This window comes from Scyliorhinus torazame, chromosome 2 (genome assembly GCF_047496885.1).
Source record: "Scyliorhinus torazame isolate Kashiwa2021f chromosome 2, sScyTor2.1, whole genome shotgun sequence".
Lineage (NCBI taxonomy): Eukaryota > Metazoa > Chordata > Chondrichthyes > Carcharhiniformes > Scyliorhinidae > Scyliorhinus > Scyliorhinus torazame.
In genome coordinates, this window is record NC_092708.1 from 260,345,598 (window position 1) to 260,366,665 (window position 21,068).

The window sequence follows — 21,068 nt, forward strand, 5'->3', positions numbered from 1 at the left end:
GGGGGCGATTTACTAGGACAAGACGGGATTTGTAAAGGGCAGGCAGCTAAATACCAATGTGCGGAGGCTCCTAAATGTGATTATGATGCCATCGGTGGAGGGAGAGGCAGAGATAGTGGCAGCTATGGACGCGGAGAAGGCCTTTGACCGAGTAGAGTGGAAGTATCTCTGGGAAGTGTTGCGGAGGTTTGAGTTTGGGGGAGGGTTTATTAGCTGGGTTAAACTCCTATATAGAGCCCCGGTGGCGAGTGTGGTTACGAATCGGCGGAGGTCGGAGTACTTCCGGCTGTATCGAGGGACGAGGCAGGGGTGCCCCCTGTCCCCCCTGTTGTTTGCATCAGCAATTGAACCTTTGCCCATGGCATTAAGGGAGTCCAGGAAATGGAGGGGGGTGGTTCGAGGGGGAAGAGGAGCATCGAGTGTCGCTGTACGCAGACGACCTGTTGCTGTATGTGGCGGACCCAGTGGAGGGGATGGTGGAGGTCATGCAGATCCTAAGGGAGTTTGGGGACTTCTCGGGCTACAAGCTCGATGTAGAGAAGAGTGAACTCTTTGTGGTGCATCCGGGGGATCAGGGAAGAGGGATAGACGACCTACCGTTGAGGAGGGCGGAAAGGAGCTTTCGATACTTGGGGATCCAGGTAGCTAGGAGCTGGGGGGCCCTGCACAAACTTAATTTGACGTGGCTGGTGGAGCAGATGGAGGACTTTAAACGGTGGGACATGTTGCCACTCTCGCTAGCGGGCAGGGTACAGTCGATTAAATTGGTGGTTCTCCCGAGGCTTCTTTTTGTATTCCAATGCCTTCCAATTGTGATCACCAAGGCCTTTTTTAAGAGCGTAGGCAGGAGCATTATGGGTTTTGTGTGGGCGAGTAAGGCCCCGAGGGTAAGGAGGGGGTTCCTGGAGCGTAGTAGAGATAGAGGAGGGCTGGCGTTGCCGAATCTGGGTGGCTACTACTGGGCAGCCAACGTGGCGATGACCCGTAAGTGGGTGATGGAGGGAGAGGGGGCGGCATGGAAGAGGTTGGAGATGGCATCCTGCAAAGGAAACGAGCCTGGGGGCGCTGGTGACGGCCCCGCTGCCGCTCTCGCCGACAAGGTACACCACGATTCCGGTGGTGGCGGCAACGCTAAAGATCTGGGGGCAGTGGAGACGGCACAGGGGTGCGATGGGAGCCTCGGTGTGGTCCCCGATCAGAGATAACCATCGGTTTGTCCAAGGAAGGATGGTCGGGGGGGTTTCAGAGCTGGCATCGGGCAGGGATTAGAAGAATGGGGGACCTGTTCATCGATGGGACGTTTGCGAGCTTAGGGGCGCTGGAGGAGAAGTTTGGACTACCCCCGGGAAACGCTTTCAGGTACATGCAAGTGAGGGCGTTTGTGAGATGGCAGGTGAGGGAATTCCCGCTGCTCCCGGCACAGGGGATTCAAGACAGGGTGATTTCGGGCGTATGGGTCGGAGAGGGCAAGGTGTCGGCGATATACCAGGAGATGAAAGAAGAGGGGGAGGCTTTGATAGAGGAGCTGAAGGGTAAATGGGAAGAGGAGCTGGGGAAGGAGAGTCTGTGGGCTGATGCCCTAAGTAGGGTTAATTCCTCTTCCTCGTGTGCCTGGCTTAGCCTGATACTATTTAAGGATGTTCACAGAGCGCATATGACGGGGGCAAGGCTGAGCAGGTTCTTTGGGGTGGAGAACAGATGCGGTAGGTGCTCAGGAAGCCCGGCGAACCATGCCCATGTGTTTTTGGTCGTGTCCGGCACTGGACAGGTTCTGGAGAGGAGGTTGCAAGAACTATATCTAAGGTGGTGAAAGTCCCAGGTCAAGCCAAGTTGGGGGCTAGCACTATTTGGAGTAGCGGACCAGCCGGGAGTGCAGGAGGCGAAAGAAGGCCGGCATTCTGGCCTTTGCGTCCCTGGTAGCCCCGGCGAAGGATCTTGTTAGTGTGGAAAGATGCGAAGCCCCCCCAGTGTGGAAGCCTGGATAAATGACATGGCAGGGTTTATCAAGTTGGAGAGGATAAAGTTTGCCCTGAGAGGGTCGGTGCAGGGGTTCTCCAGGCGGTGGCAACCGTTCCTAGACTATCTCGCGGAGCGTTAGATGGAGTTTGGTCGACAGCAGCAACCCCGGGGGCGGGGGGGGACGGGACCACGGACACCTCTTTTTGGGGGTGGGGGGGTGAAGGGGGGGGTTTTCGGGGGGCACCTGAGCAAGAAAATACATAAATGATCCAGAAAACTGATATGTATGGAGGAATCCAATGTACAAATGTCTGTATCATATTGATTTGCCATGTTTATGTCTTGCTATGCGAGTTTTCTTTTCTCTTCGTTACGGGGGGGGGGGGGGGGGGGGGGGGGGGCGGTGGTTTGTACGGTTGAAAATTTTGTTTAAAAATTCTTAATAAACATATTTTTTTTTTTAGAAAGAACATTGTGAGCGAAAATATTTCTCATCGCAGTCCTAAATGGCTGATATTTTTACTCTGAGTCTATGACCCATAAGTTCTAGACACCCATCCGCCAAGGGAAACATCCTCACCACATCCGAGGTGCCAGAGCTTCGGCGAGAGCTGGGGGAACTGGAGGGAGGGGTGGCCCGGGGGGGCACTATCTGGCATGTCGGGTCCGTGCGCGGCCCAGCCGCCCATGTCGTACCGCGTGACCGCTGCAGTCGTTGCTGTCCGCATGCATGGCCCACTCTCCGGCCATTTATTTTGTGAAGGCCATGTGTTTTATTTGGCGCTGCTGCTCCCCCTCACTGGTTGAGGATCGGTGCTGGGGCCTTCGCCGATTTTTTAAATTGTAAAACGAGACACTTCCTCCCACATAACCTCAAAATCAGAGACACCAGCGCCATGTGGAACACAATCAATTGGAATGGGAAACGGTGCGAGATTCACCAGGTCCTTGATTGACACGAGGAGGCTGACAAGCTGCAGCCGCATATAAACAATTCTCCCCCCACACACACCATCCCAGCCAACAAGATGGCTGTAAGGAGAGCGGCACCGAGGTTCATGCACGCAGAGCCCGAGAGCCCTCTTGGACGACATGGATGAGAGGCGGTTGATCCGGTGCCCCGGCCTGGGAAGAAGGCTGCCAACCACCGCCGTGCCTGGTCACAGATGGCAGAGACAGTCAGCGCCGTGGGCAACATTGTCCGGACCAGCCAGCAGTGCTGGAGATAACTGCACGACCTCTTCAGGGTGGCCAAGGTGAGGAGGCAGCACTGTGCCCTGGCACTAATCCCCCCCCCCCCCCCACAAGAGGACGGCCGAACCCCCACCTTGCCCCACATGCCAGCGCCCATTCCAGCCGCCAAGGCCAGGTGCCCTGGCCACTGAGGCCACCAGCAACCCAGCCCCTGGGCTGCATGCGTGGATTGTTTAACACTGTTGCCTTCCCCACCGCCCCACTTCAAAAGGCCGCATACAACCGCCGGGAGCGGGAGAAGACAGGAGGGGGGACCACCAGACTGGTGACCACTCACCATGGCAGAGCAGAGGGCCCTGGACATGGCCGGCGACCCAGAGGAAAGGGAGGTCGCCGAGGTGGAGTTTGGCCACAGGTGAGGAAGTGAGACCTGCTGAGTTGCGGTTCCCCATGGCACGTGTGTCAACAAAACCCCCCCCCACCCCTCACCCCCACCCACACACCCCCATGCCAAAGCCCCTCCCCCTGTCAGATGAGCAGTTTTGGACACCAGCCCTCCCCCGAGACTCAGGACTGTGGGGCAGTCCCAGGGGGAGATGGTCCACTCTCTGTGTTCCATGACCGCAAGCGTGCAGACGCTGGTCGAGACCACAGCTGACCTCCAGGGCCTGCAGTGCAAGGTATCGGGGAGCCTCAGGGGATAGTTCCCCTCGCACCTCTGTCCCAGAGTAGCCCGGGTACCCCGAGGGAGGAGCTGGTGATGGGGCCGCTGCTGGTAATGCCCGTAGGGGGGGTGCCAGAACACCACAGAACCTCGGACTCTCCCCACCAACCCCTTGCCCCCCCCCCCCCCAACTCCTGTCCCCTGCGCATCTTGTGGGTAGCACCGGTGACACCCGAGCAGATGGGCCCATTCAGGCCCTGTCGCCCAGAAGAGGCCCGCCAACAGGGACCCAGGTCGCAGGGCAGGAATCACAACAGGCCGCCTCCATTTCTGCTGTACTGTCTAGGGAACCACCTAGGCATAGCATTAGGGCCCGTAAGGCCAGAAAAGTAGACCACCAGTTAAGTTGGCACAGGTGCAGGGCACAGTTTAGTTATAGAGGCTAGGGCACAAACCTGTATATATTTGTTCACAATAAACACCTATTACCACTGTTGCAACCTGCCTCGGTGCTCCGGGGTGGGGGGGGGGGGGTTTGAACTCTGTGGGGTGGCCCATGCTCCCATCCCCCTCCGCCCTGACCGTCCCGACCCCCACCAGGGATTCAATGGCACCACGTGATGGAATGTCCAGCTCGCATGCAGGGATCACCCAGGTGATGGTGCTACTATGGCCAGAAGTCTGTGGGCAGTTGTCATCATCCTCCACCCCATGGACCAGGCCCGGCTACTGCCAACCCAGGACCCCCACCCCGTAGTGCAGACAGGTAAGTATCATGGAGTGGGTTGCAGGTGGGGGGTGGATGGTTGGGATGAGGTTTCCGTGCCCTTGGCCAGTCTGAGGCCTCATGCGGCACCTCCTTGGTAGCTGCTCCTCCACGGCCTGTTGCCAGCCAGCCTTCCAACCTGGGCGGCTGCCGCCTGCCCTCTGCTGCAGCCTCCTCCTCCTCCTCCTCGGGGAGCTCCCGCTCGTACAGCCTCAGGGTGTCCCCCAGGGGCTGCAGCGACTAGCAGAAAGGCCACCATTGCTGGGTGTATTCCAATATCCATTGTCTGCAGGGGGTGAAAGGTCGACATGTTGTTAGTGTGTTGCCTACTCACCGGGCTAAACAGTGGCCCCGACTGGCACTGCGGGATCCGCCCCCGCATCTCACTCTTCCGCCCACCCCCCCCCCGCCCCTGGCCGCATCGGTGCCCGGCAACGTCCCACAGGGGTATGTTGGCTGACACTGCCTTCACCAGAGGCTACTGTGGATGTTGCCTTGAGTGGGCCGCCAGTGGGTGGCAGCCAGTGGGTAGCTGGGGGGCACCCATACAACCAGTGTCATTGTGCAGAACTAAGAGCCAAGCTGGGTGATCAATGGGTGTGACAAAATACAAATTTCTTTACCCGTCAGTCTGGCCTCATTAAAAGTCGAGATGGATTTGCAGGTACAGCATTAGTTATTTTATTTGGCTTGCAAGCCTGATTCATTTCACAGAGGCATAGGACACATCCAGTCTCCTACACCCCGGAAAGCGAATGAACAACGAGACAAAGGGATTCTGCAAATCAATTCAAATGGTATCATGTTTCACATACACGATTCCCATATGTCATCCTATACCCCTCCTGACCTGGTCATACATTCTGATTGGCTCACTTCTCATCCCTTCCTCTGGCCCCCTTATTACCCAGCATCCTTTTCTCCTCCTTTGGTGGACACACCTCCTCCTTGCTTTGCCATGCGGTCTGAAATCCTTTGTCTGTGAACTCACCAGAATGAGACTGGCCTATCTCTACATTACAGTAACTAATATCTCTAAAGTAACTATTTTATATCACATTCGTCAGGTGCACAGCAAGATGGCCACCGCAATGGTGGGCCATGCCTGGTAAACCTGCCCCAGTACCATGGGGGGGGGGGAGGGGGGGGGGGGGCACACCCTGGCCACTCGCTCTGTTTCCCCCCCCCGTTCCCCCCTTCCCTCCCCCGACCCTGTCAGGACCCAACACGGGCCGGCAGCCCGCTGTCGCTCCTCTCTGTGTCCTACTCCTCTCTCTCTCCCTCTGCGGGAACCACGACGGTTGCACAATTTTTAAAAGCACAAGTGAACCCACGCCGTCGGGAACTCAGCCCATCATAGGTGGAGAATCGCAGAGGCCCCGGAGAATCCAGTGTCAGGCCCACTAATGATATGCAAACGGTGTCTCATGCGGAGTGAAACACATTGACGCCATTTTCGAAGCGACGGAGAATCGCGATTTGGCGGCAAAATCGCCACCTGCCGCGATTTTGCCATTGGCCAACGGAGAATCCCACCCCTCATCTTTTGTATTGCTTGTTGTTTTCAGATAGATTGCGACCAACATGTTGAGGCACACTGCTACATATGGTCATCAAAATCTCCATGGCCATATTTCTCTTCTGCTAATCACAGTTCAAAAATAATGCAGGTTATGTGGAAAATCTGCATGCTAAATCCCCGCAATTCTGATTTCAGTGCTGAATTAAATAACTTTGTTCTCTCAATCTAGAATTTTCACTTTGTCAGCAATTCAAGAGACAAAGCAGGATTGCTGCTTCCAGCACAACTGAGGTTTGTTCATAGAATTTACAGTGCAGAGGGGCCATTCGGCCCATTCAGTCTGCACCGGCTCTTGGAAAGAGCACCCTACCCAAGGTCACCTCCACCCTATCCCCATAACCCAGTAACCCCACCCAAATTTTGGACACTAAGGGCAATTTATCATGGCCAATCCACCTAACCTGCACATCTTTGGACTGTGGGAGGAAAACCGGAGCACCCGGAGGAAACCCACGCACACACGGGGAGGATGTCCAGACTCCGCACAGACAGTAACCCAAGCCGGAATCGAACCTGGGACCCTGGAGCTGTGAAGCAATTGTGCTATCCACAATGCTACCGTGCTTTGTTGGGAATGTTGCGCTCAGCATTAAATATTCCTGTCATCCTCCATCATGTTAAAGTTTCTCTAATTGTCCCCAGTCTCTTCTCCATAACTACCCAAAGACACTGCAGAGATTGACAATTTGCTACACAGGGAAATCAATATTAAATTGTCTTCTGAAATACAAGCTTCCTTGAAGACAGCACATCTGTGGACCCACTTCGAGTCAACCGTTAGATGCGATTCACGCCTATCATACTCTAACTCCAACTTCATGAATATGGATGAGGCATTTGACATAGCAAGGAAGGATTGAGACCTGCCCTAATCTCCCAAACTACAGAATGCCCAATGGGTTTGATTCCCACTTGGGTCACTGTCAATTCTACAGTGTCTGCGTGGGTTTCCTCCGGGTGCTCCGATTTCCTCCACAAGTCCCGAAAGACGTGCTGTTAGGTAATCTGGACTTTCTGAATTCTCCCTCAGGGTACCCAAGCAGGTGTTGGAATGTGGCGACTAGAGGATTTTCACAGTAACTTCATTGCAGTGTTAATGTAAGCCTACTTGTGACAATAATAAAGATTATTATTATTATTTGGAGCAACAAAGGTTATTGTCCACCTTACTGATCAGATCAACACAACCCGGTAGCAAGACAGGTGGGCGATAACAGGTCATTAAAAGATGGCCAGAAAACTTAGTGAGTTCATCTAAGCTGTGTCGCAGTTCCTGAACAAAGCTCCAACACTGGGAGGATGATGATTGGTGTCCGTGAGGCCGGTGGGTGAAACAAGTACATGTGTGTAGTTGAAACCAGGGGTCAACCTAATTCTGTTTTTGACTTCATCTACATCGAGGGAAACGTTTTGCTGCTCAGTCAATAAGCAGTTCTGCATAGCATTGCATTTGTCTAACGCATAGGCAGGGTAAACATCGAGAGCAATCAAACGTAACTCTGAATTATTCAAATTCAACACATGTTGTGCTGTGAAATCATTCGGTATTAAAAGGAGGTCAGGAGTTGACAGGATCAAGAGTGGATTAGGAGATTTCTTGAGCCATACCTCAGTCAGGGTTCCACAGGCTAGTCCACCGTGAAGGACCTCATCGAGTTCAGTCAGAGATGTGGGGAAGAAAGCAGTGAGTGTTGGGAACCTCTTGGGCTTTCATTTCAAGTCCCTAATAATAACAAAAACAAATGTTTGAATAAAAGAGCAGCACACCAATAACTTCAAATGTTATCGGTCGATGAGTTATAACAAGAAACAGGATCAGATTTAAAACAGGCTGCTGGGAAAACAAGTGGCAATTTTCAGATAACCAGGTAGATTCTATAACAGATATGCCATCTATCGATTTTAGGATCTGGGCAGCAAATTGATAATTTAATTCAGTTATTTATTTTGTTGTCTCAATTTTCTCCTATCTCCTGAAAATGTCACCTCCTATCAAGATATGGTTCTCTCGGTCCCATTGTCCTCACGCTATGCGCTGTCCATACAGAAATCCAGACAGTGGAGCCTCTATCAAAACTAAGGCACTGGGGCTATTTAGCACAGGGCTAAATCGCTGGCTTTGAAAGCAGACCGAGGCAGGCCAGCAGCACGGTTCGATTCCCGTAACAGCCTCCCCGAACAGGCGCCGGAATGTGGCGACTAGGGGCTTTTCACAGTAACTTCAATTGAAGCCTACTTGTGACAATAAGCGATTTTCATTTCATTTCCATTTCATTCATTCACTCTCGTGTCCTTTTTTTAAAAAATGTTTTTATTAAGAATTTTTAAACAATATTTTCAACCATATAAACAAAAAGAAAACCCTCCCGTAACAAAGAAAAGAAATAGAGCTCGTGTGGCAAGACATGAACATGGCCAGTCAATACGATACATAACTTTGTACATAGGATTCTTCCCGTACATGTCAGTTTCCGGATCATTCATGAACTTTCTTGCTCAAATGCCCCTCAGAGAAAACCCCCCCCTTCCCCCCTCCCTCCCTCCTCTCCCCCCCCTTCCCCCTCTCCCCCCTTCCCCCTCCCTCCCTCCTCTCCCCCCCTTCCCCCCTCCCTCCTCTCCCCCCCCTTCCTCCCTCCTCTCCCCCCCCTTCCCCCTCCCTCCTCTCCCCCCCCTTCCCCCTCCCTCCTCTCCCCCCCTTCCTCCCTCCTCTCCCCCCCCCTTCCCTCCCTCCTCTCCCCCCCCTTCCCTCCCTCCTCTCTCCCCCTTCCCTCCCTCCTCTCCCCCCCCTTCCCTCCCTCCTCTCCCCCCCTTCCTCCCCTCCTCTCCCCCCCTTCCCCCTCCCTCCTCTCCCCCCTTCCCCCTCCCTCCCTCCTCTCCCCCCTTCCCCCTCCCTCCCTCCTCCTCTCCCCCTTCTCCCTCCCTCCCTCCCCCCCCCACCCCACACGAACGATCTCCCCCGCCCACCTCCTCCCCTCCCCCCCCCCGGTTGCAGCTGCTGCTGTCCGACCCTCATCCAACGCTCCGCGAGATGGTCTAGGAACGGTTGCCACCGCCTGTAGAACCCCTGCACAGACCCTCTCAAGGCAAACTTTATCCTCTCCAACTTGATAAACCCAGCCATATCGTTTATCCAGGCCTCCACACTGGGGCTTCGCCTCCTTCCACATTAGCAAGATCCTTCGCCGGGCTACTAGGGACGCAAAGGCCAGAATGCCGGCCTCTTTCGCCTCCTGCCCTCCCGCTCGTCCACTACTCCAAATATTGCTGGCCCCCAGCTTGGCTTGACCCGGACTTTCACCACCTTAGATATTACTCCCGCCACTCCTCTCCAGAACCTCTCCAGTGCCGGGCATGACCAAAACATATGGACATGGTTCGCCGGGACTTCCTGAGCACCTCCCACATCTGTCCTCCACCCCAAAGAACCTACTCAGCCTCGCCCCTGTCATATGCGCTCTATGAACCACCTTAAATTGTATCAGGCTAAGCCTGGCACAGGAGGAAGAGGAATTAACCCTACTTAGGGCATCAGCCCATAGCCCCTCCTCAATCTCCTCCCCCAACTCCTCCTCCCATTTACCCTTCAGCTCCTCTACCAAAGCCTCCCCCTCTTCTTTCATCCTCCTGGTATATCGCCGACACCTTGCCCTCCCCGACCCATACGCCCGAGATCACCCTGTCTTGAATCCCCTGTGCCGGGAGTAGCGGACATTCCCTCACCTGTCGCCTCACAAACGCCCTCACTTGCATGTATCTGAAAGCGTTTCCCGGGGGTAGCCAAATTTCTCCTCCAGCGCCCCTAAGCTCGCAAACGGCCCATCGATGAACAGGTCCCCCATTCTTCTGATCCCTGCCCGATGCCAGCTCTGAAACCCCCCCGTCCATCCTTCCTGGGACAAAACCGATGGTTATCTCTGATCGAGGACCACACCGAGGCTCCCGTCGCACCCCTGTGCCCCAGATCTTTAGCGTTGCCCGCCACCACCCGACTCGTGGTGTACCTTGTCGGCGAGAGCGGTAGCGGTGCCGTCACCAGCGCCCCCAGGCTCGTTCCTTTGCAGGATGCCATCTCCAGCCTCTTCCACGGTGCCCCCTCTCCCTCCATCACCCATTTACGGATCATTGCCACGTTGGCTGCCCAATAGTAACCACCCAAATTCGGCAGCGCCAGCCCTCCTCTATCCCTGCTACGCTCCAGGAACCCCCTCTTACCCTCGGGGTCTTACTCGCCCACACAAATCCCATAATGCTCCGACTTACCCTCTTAAATAAGGCCTTATTAATCACAATTGCGAGGCATTGGAATACAAAAAGAAACCTCGGAGGACCACCATTTTAACCGACTGTAGTCCTCCTCCATCTGTTCACCAGCTGTGTCAATTAAGCTTGTGCAGTGCCCCCCAGCTCCTAGCTACCTGAATCCCCAAGTTTCGAAAGCTCTCGTGTCCTTTATTGATCTAAATTGACTTACTGTGAAATTTTAAAATTCCCCAGGGCGGCACGGTGGTGCAGTGGATTAGCCCTGCTGCCTCACAGCGCCGAGGTCCCAGGTTCGATCCCAGCTCTGGGTCACTGTCCGTGTGGAGTTTGCACATTCTCCCCGTGTCTGCGTGGGTCTCACCCTCACAACCCAAAGATGTGCAGGGTAGGCGGATTGGCCACGCTAAATTGCCCCTTAATTGAAACAAAAAATTGAGTACTGCAAATTTTAAAAAAAATTTTTTAAAGAAATTTTAATATTCCATCCTTGTTTTCCGGTCCTCCAAGGGCTCACCCCTCCCTATCTGTGTGATCTCCTCAGATCCACGATTCTCCAAGATATCTACACTACTCTAATTCTGGCCGCTTGTGCATCCCCAATTTTATTTGCTCCATCATTTAATTGCCCTTCTGTTGTTTAGGCCACTAGTTCTGGAATACAAACCCTGCACCTCTCTTTCCATCCTTTTTTAAAATAAGTTTAGAGTACCCAATTCATTTTTTTTTCAATTAAGGGGCAATTTAGCGTGGCCAATCCACCTACCCTGCACATCTTTGGGTTATGGGGGTGAGACCCACGCAGAACTGAGTGACTGGCTCGGCTAAGAAAATAGCTAAGAATCACATGTAAGCCAACCAGGCAAGGAGGCAGATTTCCTTTCCTAAAGGACATGATATGAACCAGAGGGGTTTTTAGAACAATCGACAATGGCCTCATTGTCATCATTAGACCTATAATTCCAGATGTTTGTTGAATTCAAATTCAACCATCTGCTGTGGTGACAATACCACTACGCCACATTCCAAGAACCAATGACAAAATTATCAGCAGTGCTACCCCATCAAGGGTATCTTGAAAAGAAGAGAGTTAATTGGGCATGATCTACTAGCTGCGTCCTGCTGGAATCGGACAGGACGCGACCGGTAGATGCAGGAGAGGCCTCCCACCCTGGCTTCCCAATGGGCGATGCCTCGCGAAATCTAACGCAGTCTCAATCGGCTAAGTGGGTGTAAGAACCCACTTAACCGTGCTGACGCCAGATTTCACCAGCTCCTGGCCTCCACAGTGTGAGCCCCAGCTGTCCGCTGTTTAGTACTGATCCATGTGTGTGGACCAGGTGGAGTGGACCAGGCGGAATGGCACCCGGGGTGATTCTCCCAAGCCATTGGAGGCCCTGGGAGGTCAGGAACAGGGCTGGGTGACACCCTGGCTCTCCCCCTGGCACCCGGCACTGCCAGGTCGACACCATTAGTGAAGGTGTCCAAGGCATCGTACAGTCAGTTAATGCCATGGCTGAGGGTCTCGACCGTGAGGTAGGGGGTGAGGGGGTGTGGAGGGTGGGGTGCGGCACATCGGGATAGTGGGGACTTGTATGGAACATTAAACCACCCTTATGCACAACCAGTAGGATGTCTCGGTCACTTTCTTCCACAATGCGTCAACGTGTGCAGCTGATGGGTGAGCAAGCACTCAGCAGACAGGCAGGGGTCAGACTATGGCGTAGACCGAGGAGCACTGCCACTCAGCTGTCTACGGGTTATCATCAACCCTCCCCCCTTTCCTTGACAGTGACCTGTTGATTGGGCGGACACAGTCCCAGCACCCTGGCGTTATGTGACACAGACCCTGGTAGCCCAAGGTAGCGAGGACGGACCAGACCACATCCTAAGTGAATCGTTGCGAGTATGAGGGTCTCCTGGCCCTCTGGGCTTGCAGGACCCTCACCGCTGCCGCCTGTCCTACAGCCTCAGGTTCCTCCATGGCCTCGGCCCCAGCCCCTGCTGGTCCAGCACCTCATCATCCTTGTCCTCCTTGGAGGTGGCTACATGTTCCTCAGCACCAACCTCCAGCATGTCTCCCTGCTGCTGTGCAAAGTTGTGGACAATACAGCAGACCACAACAGAGTGGGCGACCCTCCGGATGGTGTATTGGAGTCACCAGTGGAGCGGTCGGGGCATCGGAAGCGCATCATGAGCAGTCCGTTGCATCGCTCAATTACAGCCCGAGTGGACACATGGGCCTCGTTGTACCAGGTCTCCACTTAGGTCTCCAGCCTCCATAATGGTGTCATTAGCCAGGTCCTCAGAGGATACCCCTTATCAGATGGCCCGGTGAGCACAGGGCGCATGCATGGTATCTATGATCCCCTGGAGCTGTGGCATCCCAGCAATGGCGGAGAATCCTGCTGCCCAGGCATCTTGTTGGGCTTGGTCCATGTCAAAGATGATGTAGTCTTCCGCCCGGGCATACAGGGCATTCGTGACCTGTCGGATGCACCTGTGGGCTATGGCCTGTGAGATACGACACAGATCCCCACTCGAGCCCAGGCATTATCCCGAGGGGTAAACGTTTAGGGCTGCAGTTATCTTGACGGCCACCAGGAGTGGGCGTCTTCCCCCTCCACAGCTGCCAAGTCCGCAAGAACATGGCACAGGTGTCGCACCGTCTCCTTGTTGAGACGGAGCCTGCTGCAGCTCGCGCAGCAGCCTAGTCTATTCAAATGACCATCGACGCCTGTACACCCTGGGCCATCACAGGACTCCCCCTCTGGGTCCCTCCCTGGCTTGATGGGCGGCCGGGTCCTCAGGGTGTGAGCGGGTCCAGCACATGGGCCGCTGCCTCAAGCATCTGCTGACGCTGCTGTCGCCATCTCCGGCGTCTGTCCGCATCGTGTAGCTCCAGCACCACTAGAGCAACTTCTGCGTCCAACATCCCTGCCATAACATTCAATATCTGGAAGGAATTGGGAGAGGGTGTTAAGACTGACAAACAGCAGCGGCTCCCACCCTGGAGCCATCTCGCTTGAGCGAGAGCATAACGAAGCGGGAGAATCACGTCCGAAGTGTGGTGAGATAACAGTGGGAGCCTCACCAACAGAGCCAGGGGAAATTCCCAGCCAAACCCACCTGAAATTATACTTTACGAAACTTTTCCATTAAATTCCGCCCAATGTCGTAAAAGAACACCTTTGACTTGAAAGGCTTTTTCGACACAAAGATCATCATTACTCATCTTTAGGTTGATGTTACACTTTTCAGTTCCTGTTAGAATTAGTGGTTGAGTCCAGGGACCAACACAGCAAGTGAGTGACTTCTTTAGCAAACTGAGTTGTTCAGGCAGAAGTTGGAATAATGAGCAAGTTTATGCCCACAATTCTCATCTCAATCATACTGAAAAGAGACGGTGAAAGAAAATTAGGATACTATAGAGGGACAAAACTATATATTTTAAAAACAGCAGTGATCGCAGAGATGTGGGAAGAGCCTACACAGTACAATGGATCGAATGGGCTGCTTCTGTGCTGTATGGTTCTGTCGCACAGCATATATTCTCCAACAGTGCCTTTATGTATCGGATCAAAGAGCAATCGGTCTCATGTGAAGATTTCCATTCTCAAAAACTGAGGAACAATGTGGTCAGCAGAGAAAAGGAGGGCAGAGGGGAGCAAAATCAAGGAACAAATTTCAAAATTAGAAGCCAATACCAAACAACTCGCACAATGAATTAATAGACTTCACTTACAGTGACCATTTTAGGAGCACAAGCCCTGCTGACAGTTTTTGCTAGTGCGGAAACCTTCTGGATACTCTGACCCGTGAACCTCATTAACTCCAGGGAGAAAGGGATAGAAAGTCCTGTTAAAATCAAAGACAGTCTCAAAACCAAGTGATTAAAAATTTGTACGTGACAGGGTGGGTAAGAAATTGGGACAGAGGCAACCATAAATTGTAAATACCAAATTGTGCCTTTAATAAAGCCACATTTCCAAAATAAATCAACTAAACACTGAACAAGAAGCTCAGAGAAAGCTAAAGGAGATGGCCAAAGAGGAAAGCCTAGAATCTGGACAGATGGCATTCGGCTGATTGGTTTGAAATGAGGAAAGATTCACATTTTTATCATCCTTTCACAACCTCAGAACAACCCAAAGCATTTTATAGCCACATAAGTACTTTTTGAAGAGTAGACTACCAATGCACCCACTAAGCTGGCCGCATAGCAACCCGAAAGCTGTGCACATTTTTATCTTTAAATCTTTAAATTACACCATGTGTGTGGCAGCACAAAAAGATTTAAAGGGGTAGCACACTTGAAGACATTGGCTTGCAGTCAAACTAAATTACAGAGAATATTGCCACCGTTATAATGTAGGAAACATGGCCGTACATACATGCACAGTGGAGGTTCCACACATAGGAAAGTGAAATGACTAAACAATCTGGTCTTAACGATGTGGTTGAGGGAATAAATATCCGCCACAATACTGGGGAAAATGTTATTGCTCTTCTCCAAATAACTCTATAGGATCATTTCAGTCCATCCGCGAGGGCAGATGCAGCCTTGGTTTAATGTGTCACCCAGAAATCGCATCTCTGACAGTGCAGCAGTCTGACGTGGAAGGTCAGTCCAGGTTATGTGCTCAAGTCCTTGGAGTAAGACTTGAACCCATGACTGTCTGATTCAGAGGGAAGTGCGCTACCAACTGAGCCAAAACTGAAAGTTTGAGCGCAGGCCCGTCTGGCAGAAGTCTGAGGAAGCATAGATAGCTATAATTCAAACTCAAGAGAAAAGATGGAATGTAAGGCTGAACAGCAGAGACCAGAGAAGAAATTTATAAACTAGGACAAGGATTTTGAAATTGACTTGCAGTTCAGCGAGCCAATCGTCAAGGATTAGAGTCAAGAATGTCCTTTTGGATGTGAACTTTTAACATTGTTCACTCATTCAGCGTTCTTTTTTTCCAGTTCCAGCCATTTTGTTCAAGAATTGTTGCCCTTAGGACACTTTTGTGGGAGTTGTCTCTATGATGCCACACCCAAAAGGGCATCAGTGTATGAGGCCACAAATTAAGTTTTCTGCAGCATACAACAGTTTGCTATAAGCACTTTGTTGATTACAGCACCATCCCAGTTCAGTCACTGTCTTACCTGACAGTTTACAATCTGATATTTGCTAAGCCTCTCACACAGCTCTGACGGTAAACCAGTCCTCTTCAGTTTTTTGTTCGCCATGTTTTGCAATCTAGTTTAAGAAAATGGAATTGTATTGAACCAGATGCAAATGACTGTGCTATTACACCAATGAATAACACTGTACAAATTGTATTGATCTCCCACAAATCTTACACAAACATTCCTGCAGGAGTTACAACTAGGGTCACTATTTAAAAATAAGGGTCGAGATTCTATGACCCACCACCGGGTCGGAGAGTGGCCGTTGGCCGCCGTGAATTCCGCCCCCGCCGCAGTCTCCGAAGGGAGAAAAGTCGGCGGGGCGTCAATGGCGCCGCACACCTCGGAGAATGGCACAATTGGGCGCAAGGCAATGGATTTTTGGGGCTGCCGATATTCTCCCGTCCGGATGGGCCGAAGTCCCGCCGACGTGATCACGGGTCACGTCGGCGTAAATCAAAACCTCCTTTTAAATCGGCGTCAACCAGTGCTCCAGGTTCACGCCGACCAGCGTGGAGGTGGGTGACGGCCTGGGGGGTTGGCCGCTGGAGAGGAGATGGCGTGGCCGCAGTCTGAATGTGTGGGGGAGAGGTGCGTGTAGCGTTTTGTGTGTGTGTGTGCGGCTGGGGGGGGGGGGGGGGGGGGTGGTTAGAGTGGGCTGGGCTCCGGGGGAGTGCCGGGAGGGGGTTGAGTGCCGGGGAGGAGGATGGGGTCCGTGCCGGGGAGGGGGATGGGGTCCATGCCGGGGAGGGGATGGGGTCCGTGCCGGGGAGGGGGGTGGGGTCCGTGCCGGGGAGGGGGGTGGGGTCCGTGCCGGGGAGGGGGGTGGGGTCCGTGCCGGGGAGGGGGGTGGGTCCGTGCCGGGGTGGGGGATGGGGTCCGTTCCGGGAGGGCATGGGTCCGTGCCGGGGAGGGGCATGGGGTCCGTGCCGGGGTGGGGCATGGGGTCCGTGCCGGGAGGGGCATGGGGTCCGTGCCGGGGAGGGGGGATGGGGATGGGGTCCGTGCCGGGGAGGGGGATGGGGTCCGTGCCGGGGAGGGGGATGGGGTCCCTGCGGGGAGGTGGATGGGGTCCGTGCCGGGGAGGAGGTGGGGTGCGTGCCGGGGAGGGACGTGGGGGGGGGGGGCAAGTGAGTTGGTCCACCTGGCCAGGTGCCAGCCTCAACAGTCGGACCCATGCGGTCCATGCCACCTGGCTGGGGGGGAGGAGGGGGTATGGGCAATGATGACATGCCGTCATTCCCGCCCCCCGCCCACCCCCCCCCACCCCCCTCCCAGGCCGTCATGTTTTCCGATCAGCCAGCGATGTTGGCCGCAGAGGGGCAGGCGGCAGCCGACCAGGCTGGAGGGACACCTGACCGACAGGACGAGGGGGGGGGGAGGGGGACGTCGCGGCCCCACGGCAACGGAGGCACCCGAGGGCGCCCCGTGTGTACCGGCCCCGGCAGTCATACCAGGACCTCACGGACCGAGAATGCAGGAGGAGACTCCGGATGAGGTGGGAAACCGTGCACACATCTGCCACCTGCTGGCGGACCTGTCACCGCGTGGCACTGGCGGGGGACACCCTCTCCCCGTGTCCAATCAAGGTTACGGTGGCCCTGAACTTTTATGCAACGGGGTCATTCCAGGCACCGAGTGGGGACCTGTCCAGCATATCACAGACATCGGTGCACAGGTGCATCCGGGCAGTGAAAGACGCCCTATATGCCATGGCGCACCGCTACATCCGCTTCCATGTGGACCGGGCCAGCCAAGATGCCTGGGCCGTGGGCTTCTCTGCCATGGCCGGGTTCCCCATGGTCCAGGCGCGATTGATGGATGCACGTCGCCGTGCGGCCACCTGCAGATAACAGGGTCGTGTTCACCAATAGGAAGGGGGCCTATTCGATGAACATACAGGGGTCTGCGTCCACCGCATGATGATCCTGCACGTCTGCGCCCGTTACCCGGGCAGTGTACACGACTCATACATGTTGTCGCGGTCATCCATCACCGGCACGTACGAGGGACGCCATCCCCGGCTAAGGGGCTGGTTGCTGGGCGACAGGGGCTACCCATTGCGATCGTGGCTGATGACGCCTATACGGGAGCCACGCAATGAGGCGGAGAAACCGCTACAATGATGCCCATGTAGCGACAAGGGGAGTGATAGAGAGGTGCTTTGGCGTGCTGAAGATGCGTTTCAGGTGCCTGGACCTCTCTGGGGGCGCCTCCAGTATCGGTCAGATAGGGCCGGCCGCATCATTGTGGTGTGCTGCGTCCTGCACAATATAGCCCAGCAGAGGGGCGATGTGCCGCAGGCAGAGGAGGGCGGAGTGGAGGAGCAGCAGGAAGAGGCGCAGTCCTCCCCAGATGAGGGGGAGGGGGGCAATGGTCAGGGCAGACGGGCTAGACACGGGTGGGTGGCTGTCCACCGTTACCGGCTAGGCCAGCGGGCACGGGACAGGCTGATAGCCACCTGCTTCACTGACTAGATGGGCGTGGGAATCGGGTAGTATAGCCACAGACCGCACACCATGGCAACAGCCGACCACCCACACCCCCCCCCATCCACCCACCCAGCACCCTCACCCCCTCCCCAAACCCACCCACCCCACCCGCATGCACACCACCCCCCCCCCCATTGCCGATCCACCTGCGGCACAATGGCCGGGCTCACACAGTTGCCGGTGGACACGTGTCTATTGCAGGCCATGGAGGATGATGACAACCTGCCCTGCGATGAGCTCCTGCTCCACATCGTGGACTATGTCTGACCATGGCCACAGTACCACCATCCACCCGGACCATCCCTGCATGCGGCTGTGACACGCAGCGCACGGTCCCGTCCTCTGCCCGGGGGGATGTTGATGGCGGCCCAGGGGAAGGGGGCAGACTCACCTGGGGCGGAGGTAAGACCACCCCTCACACACACACTTGCGCTCAACGTACATGACACCCCCGCACGCTTTGGGACAGAGCACAAAGGCAGCTTCTGTAGGTGTAACATTAACTTTAATAACGAAAGGAGTTCATGCACGTGCCCCTAGCCCCTAAAACTCATCTGTGCCTGCACCCGTGCCAACTTACTCAGTGTCTAATTGTTTGGCCTTACGGACCCTATGACTACATCTACGTGGTTCCCCAGACGGTACAGCAGAACTGAGGTGGACCTCCTGTGATACCTGCCCTCTGACACGGGATCCCTTTGGCGGCCGTTTCCTGGGCGTCCTGGCCTAGATGGGCTAGCTACGGCCCGGGCGACTGGGGATGGCGAGCTGCCAGCCTGTCCTGCCCGTTGCCCACCCGATGCACCTGGGATGGAAGGGGGGGGAGGGGAGGAGTCCGAGGTGTTTGCGGTGTTCCGGGACCTCCCCTACAGGGGACCCGGGACGGACCACAGCACCTCCTCCTCCTCGGGGTGCCCGATGGCCCCCAGGCCTCTACATGGGTGGGGGATGCGAACGGACTGCCATCCGCCGCCCCCCCCCCCCCCGACATCTGGCGCTGCCAGTCCTGGAGGCCCGTGCTGGTATCGACAGGGGTCTGCAGGTTTGCAGCCATGGAGTTCAGGGGATTGGCAAACCCTGTCTGTGACTGTGCGACGCCGGCTCGCACATGGCCAATGGCGCCGATGCCCTCAGCGATGGCCTGCAGAAACTGGGCCATGGCCTGCTGAGACTGGGCCATGGCATTGAGCGTCTCTGCCATCTGCCGCTGGCGCTGGCTCATGGCCTCCTGTGAGAGGGCAGCCATGTCCTGGGCCACAGACGCCGCCTGCACGGAAAGCCCCAGGCCTCGCAAACCGCTCCCCATGTCTGACACCGTCGCACCCATTGCCTCCACCGCGGACGCCACCCGTGCGGTGTCGGCCTGGGTGGCACGCATGACCGCACCACTCCCAGCTCCTGGACACGGGTGGACTCCTCACCTGCAACTGCAGCCGCCGCAAGCCGGCTGTCACCCTCTTCGCTCGTCTCCGGGTCGGTGGTTGCATCGGACCTATTGGGTGGGTGTGGGTAACTCAGGAACCCGGGATCCATCTGGGCGGCAGATGTTCGCTTGGGCTGGGCTGCCCTCCGACCGCCCGGCCCCTCTGCTGCTCCTACCTCCACCTGCTGTACGGGACGGCTGTGTTGTGCGCACCAGTGAGTGTACCAGACGCCTCATCACTAAAGTGCCCAACCGAGGTGAGCGTCTCTGCGATGGTGGAGGGTGTTGGTGATAGCAGTGGCGTTGTGTCGTGCGCATCGTCCCACTCTGAGTCCATGGCACTTTGGGGTGGCAGTTCGTCCAATCTGTGTCACTGTCCTGTATTTCAGTTTCCTGGGGTAGTGGTGTCTGGGTTGTGGTGTCCTGGGTAGGGGTGTCCTGGGTAGTGGTGTCCTGGGTAGTGGTTTCGTGGCTTGGCTGTGACGGGGGGCCTGTGGCTGCCCCTCTCGTCGCTGGGTGGCACACGCCTGCGTCGTCGCACCCGCACGAGACGGGGCGTCGTCTCCCTGTTGCTCCAGGTCTCTCCATCTCCAGTGGTCTCCGAGGGACATCGGCGGGCGTCGCATGCCAGAGGTCCGGGGTCTCTCCATCTCCAGTGGTCTCCAAGGGGCATCGTGCAGGCGTCGCATGCCAGAGGATCCGGGTCTCTCCATCTCAGTGGTCTCCAAGGGGCATCCTGCGGGCGTCGCATGCCAGAGGGTCCGGGTCTCTCCATCTCCAGTGGTCTCCGGGGGGCATCCTGTGGGCGTCGCATGCCAGAGGGTCCGGGTCTCTCCGTCCCCCGTGGTCCTCCAGGAGTAAAAGGCAACAGTGTTAGACAGGTATATGAATGCACGCCATTGGTTGCGCGTGTATTGCAGAGATTAAGGTTAGGGCTGGATTCCACTTGGGAAATGGGGGAAGGCGGATATGGGGGAGGGGGGATATGGGGCATGGGGGATATGGGGGAGGGGGATATGGGGGTGGGGGGTTATGGGGATATGGGGGAGGGGGGGTATGGGGGAGGGGGGATATGGGGGAGGGGGGATATGGGGAGGGGATAGGGGGGAGGGGGTTATGGGGGAGGGGGGATATGGGGGAGGGGGGATATGGGGGAGGGGGGATATGGGGGAGGGGGGATATGGGGGAGGGGGGATATGGGGGGAGGGGGGATATGGGGGAGGGGGGATATGGGGGAGGGGGGATATGGGGGAGGGGGGATATGGGGAGGGGGTGATGGGGGGGGGGGATATGGGGGAGGGGGGATATGGGGGAGGGGGGCTATGGGGGAGGGGGATATGGGGGAGGGGGGATGTGGGAGGGGGAGGGGGAGGGGGATATGGGGAGGGGGGATATGGGGAGGGGGGATATGGGGGAGGGGGGATATGGGGGAGGGGGGGGAGTGGGGGGTGTGGGGGTGCTATGGGGGTGGGGGGATAGGGGGGAGGGGGGAGGGGGGGGTGGGGGAGGTGTGGGGGTGGGGGGGCTATGGGGGTGCTGGGGGATAGGGGGGTGGG

At 55.8% G+C, this 21,068-nt stretch overlaps 1 protein-coding gene across 1 annotated transcript in view; it reads right to left on the bottom strand.

The window, feature by feature from the left end:
• rad51b (RAD51 paralog B) overlaps positions 1 to 21,068 on the bottom strand; it is an 868,394-nt gene that overhangs the window by 842,081 nt on the left and 5,245 nt on the right. The window contains 5 exon segments of the mRNA XM_072486228.1: positions 7,774 to 7,861; positions 7,863 to 7,888; positions 14,168 to 14,259; positions 14,262 to 14,280; positions 15,574 to 15,667. Of these exon segments, the coding sequence (XP_072342329.1) occupies positions 7,774 to 7,861; positions 7,863 to 7,888; positions 14,168 to 14,259; positions 14,262 to 14,280; positions 15,574 to 15,657 (309 nt within the window). The 5' untranslated portion in view covers positions 15,658 to 15,667.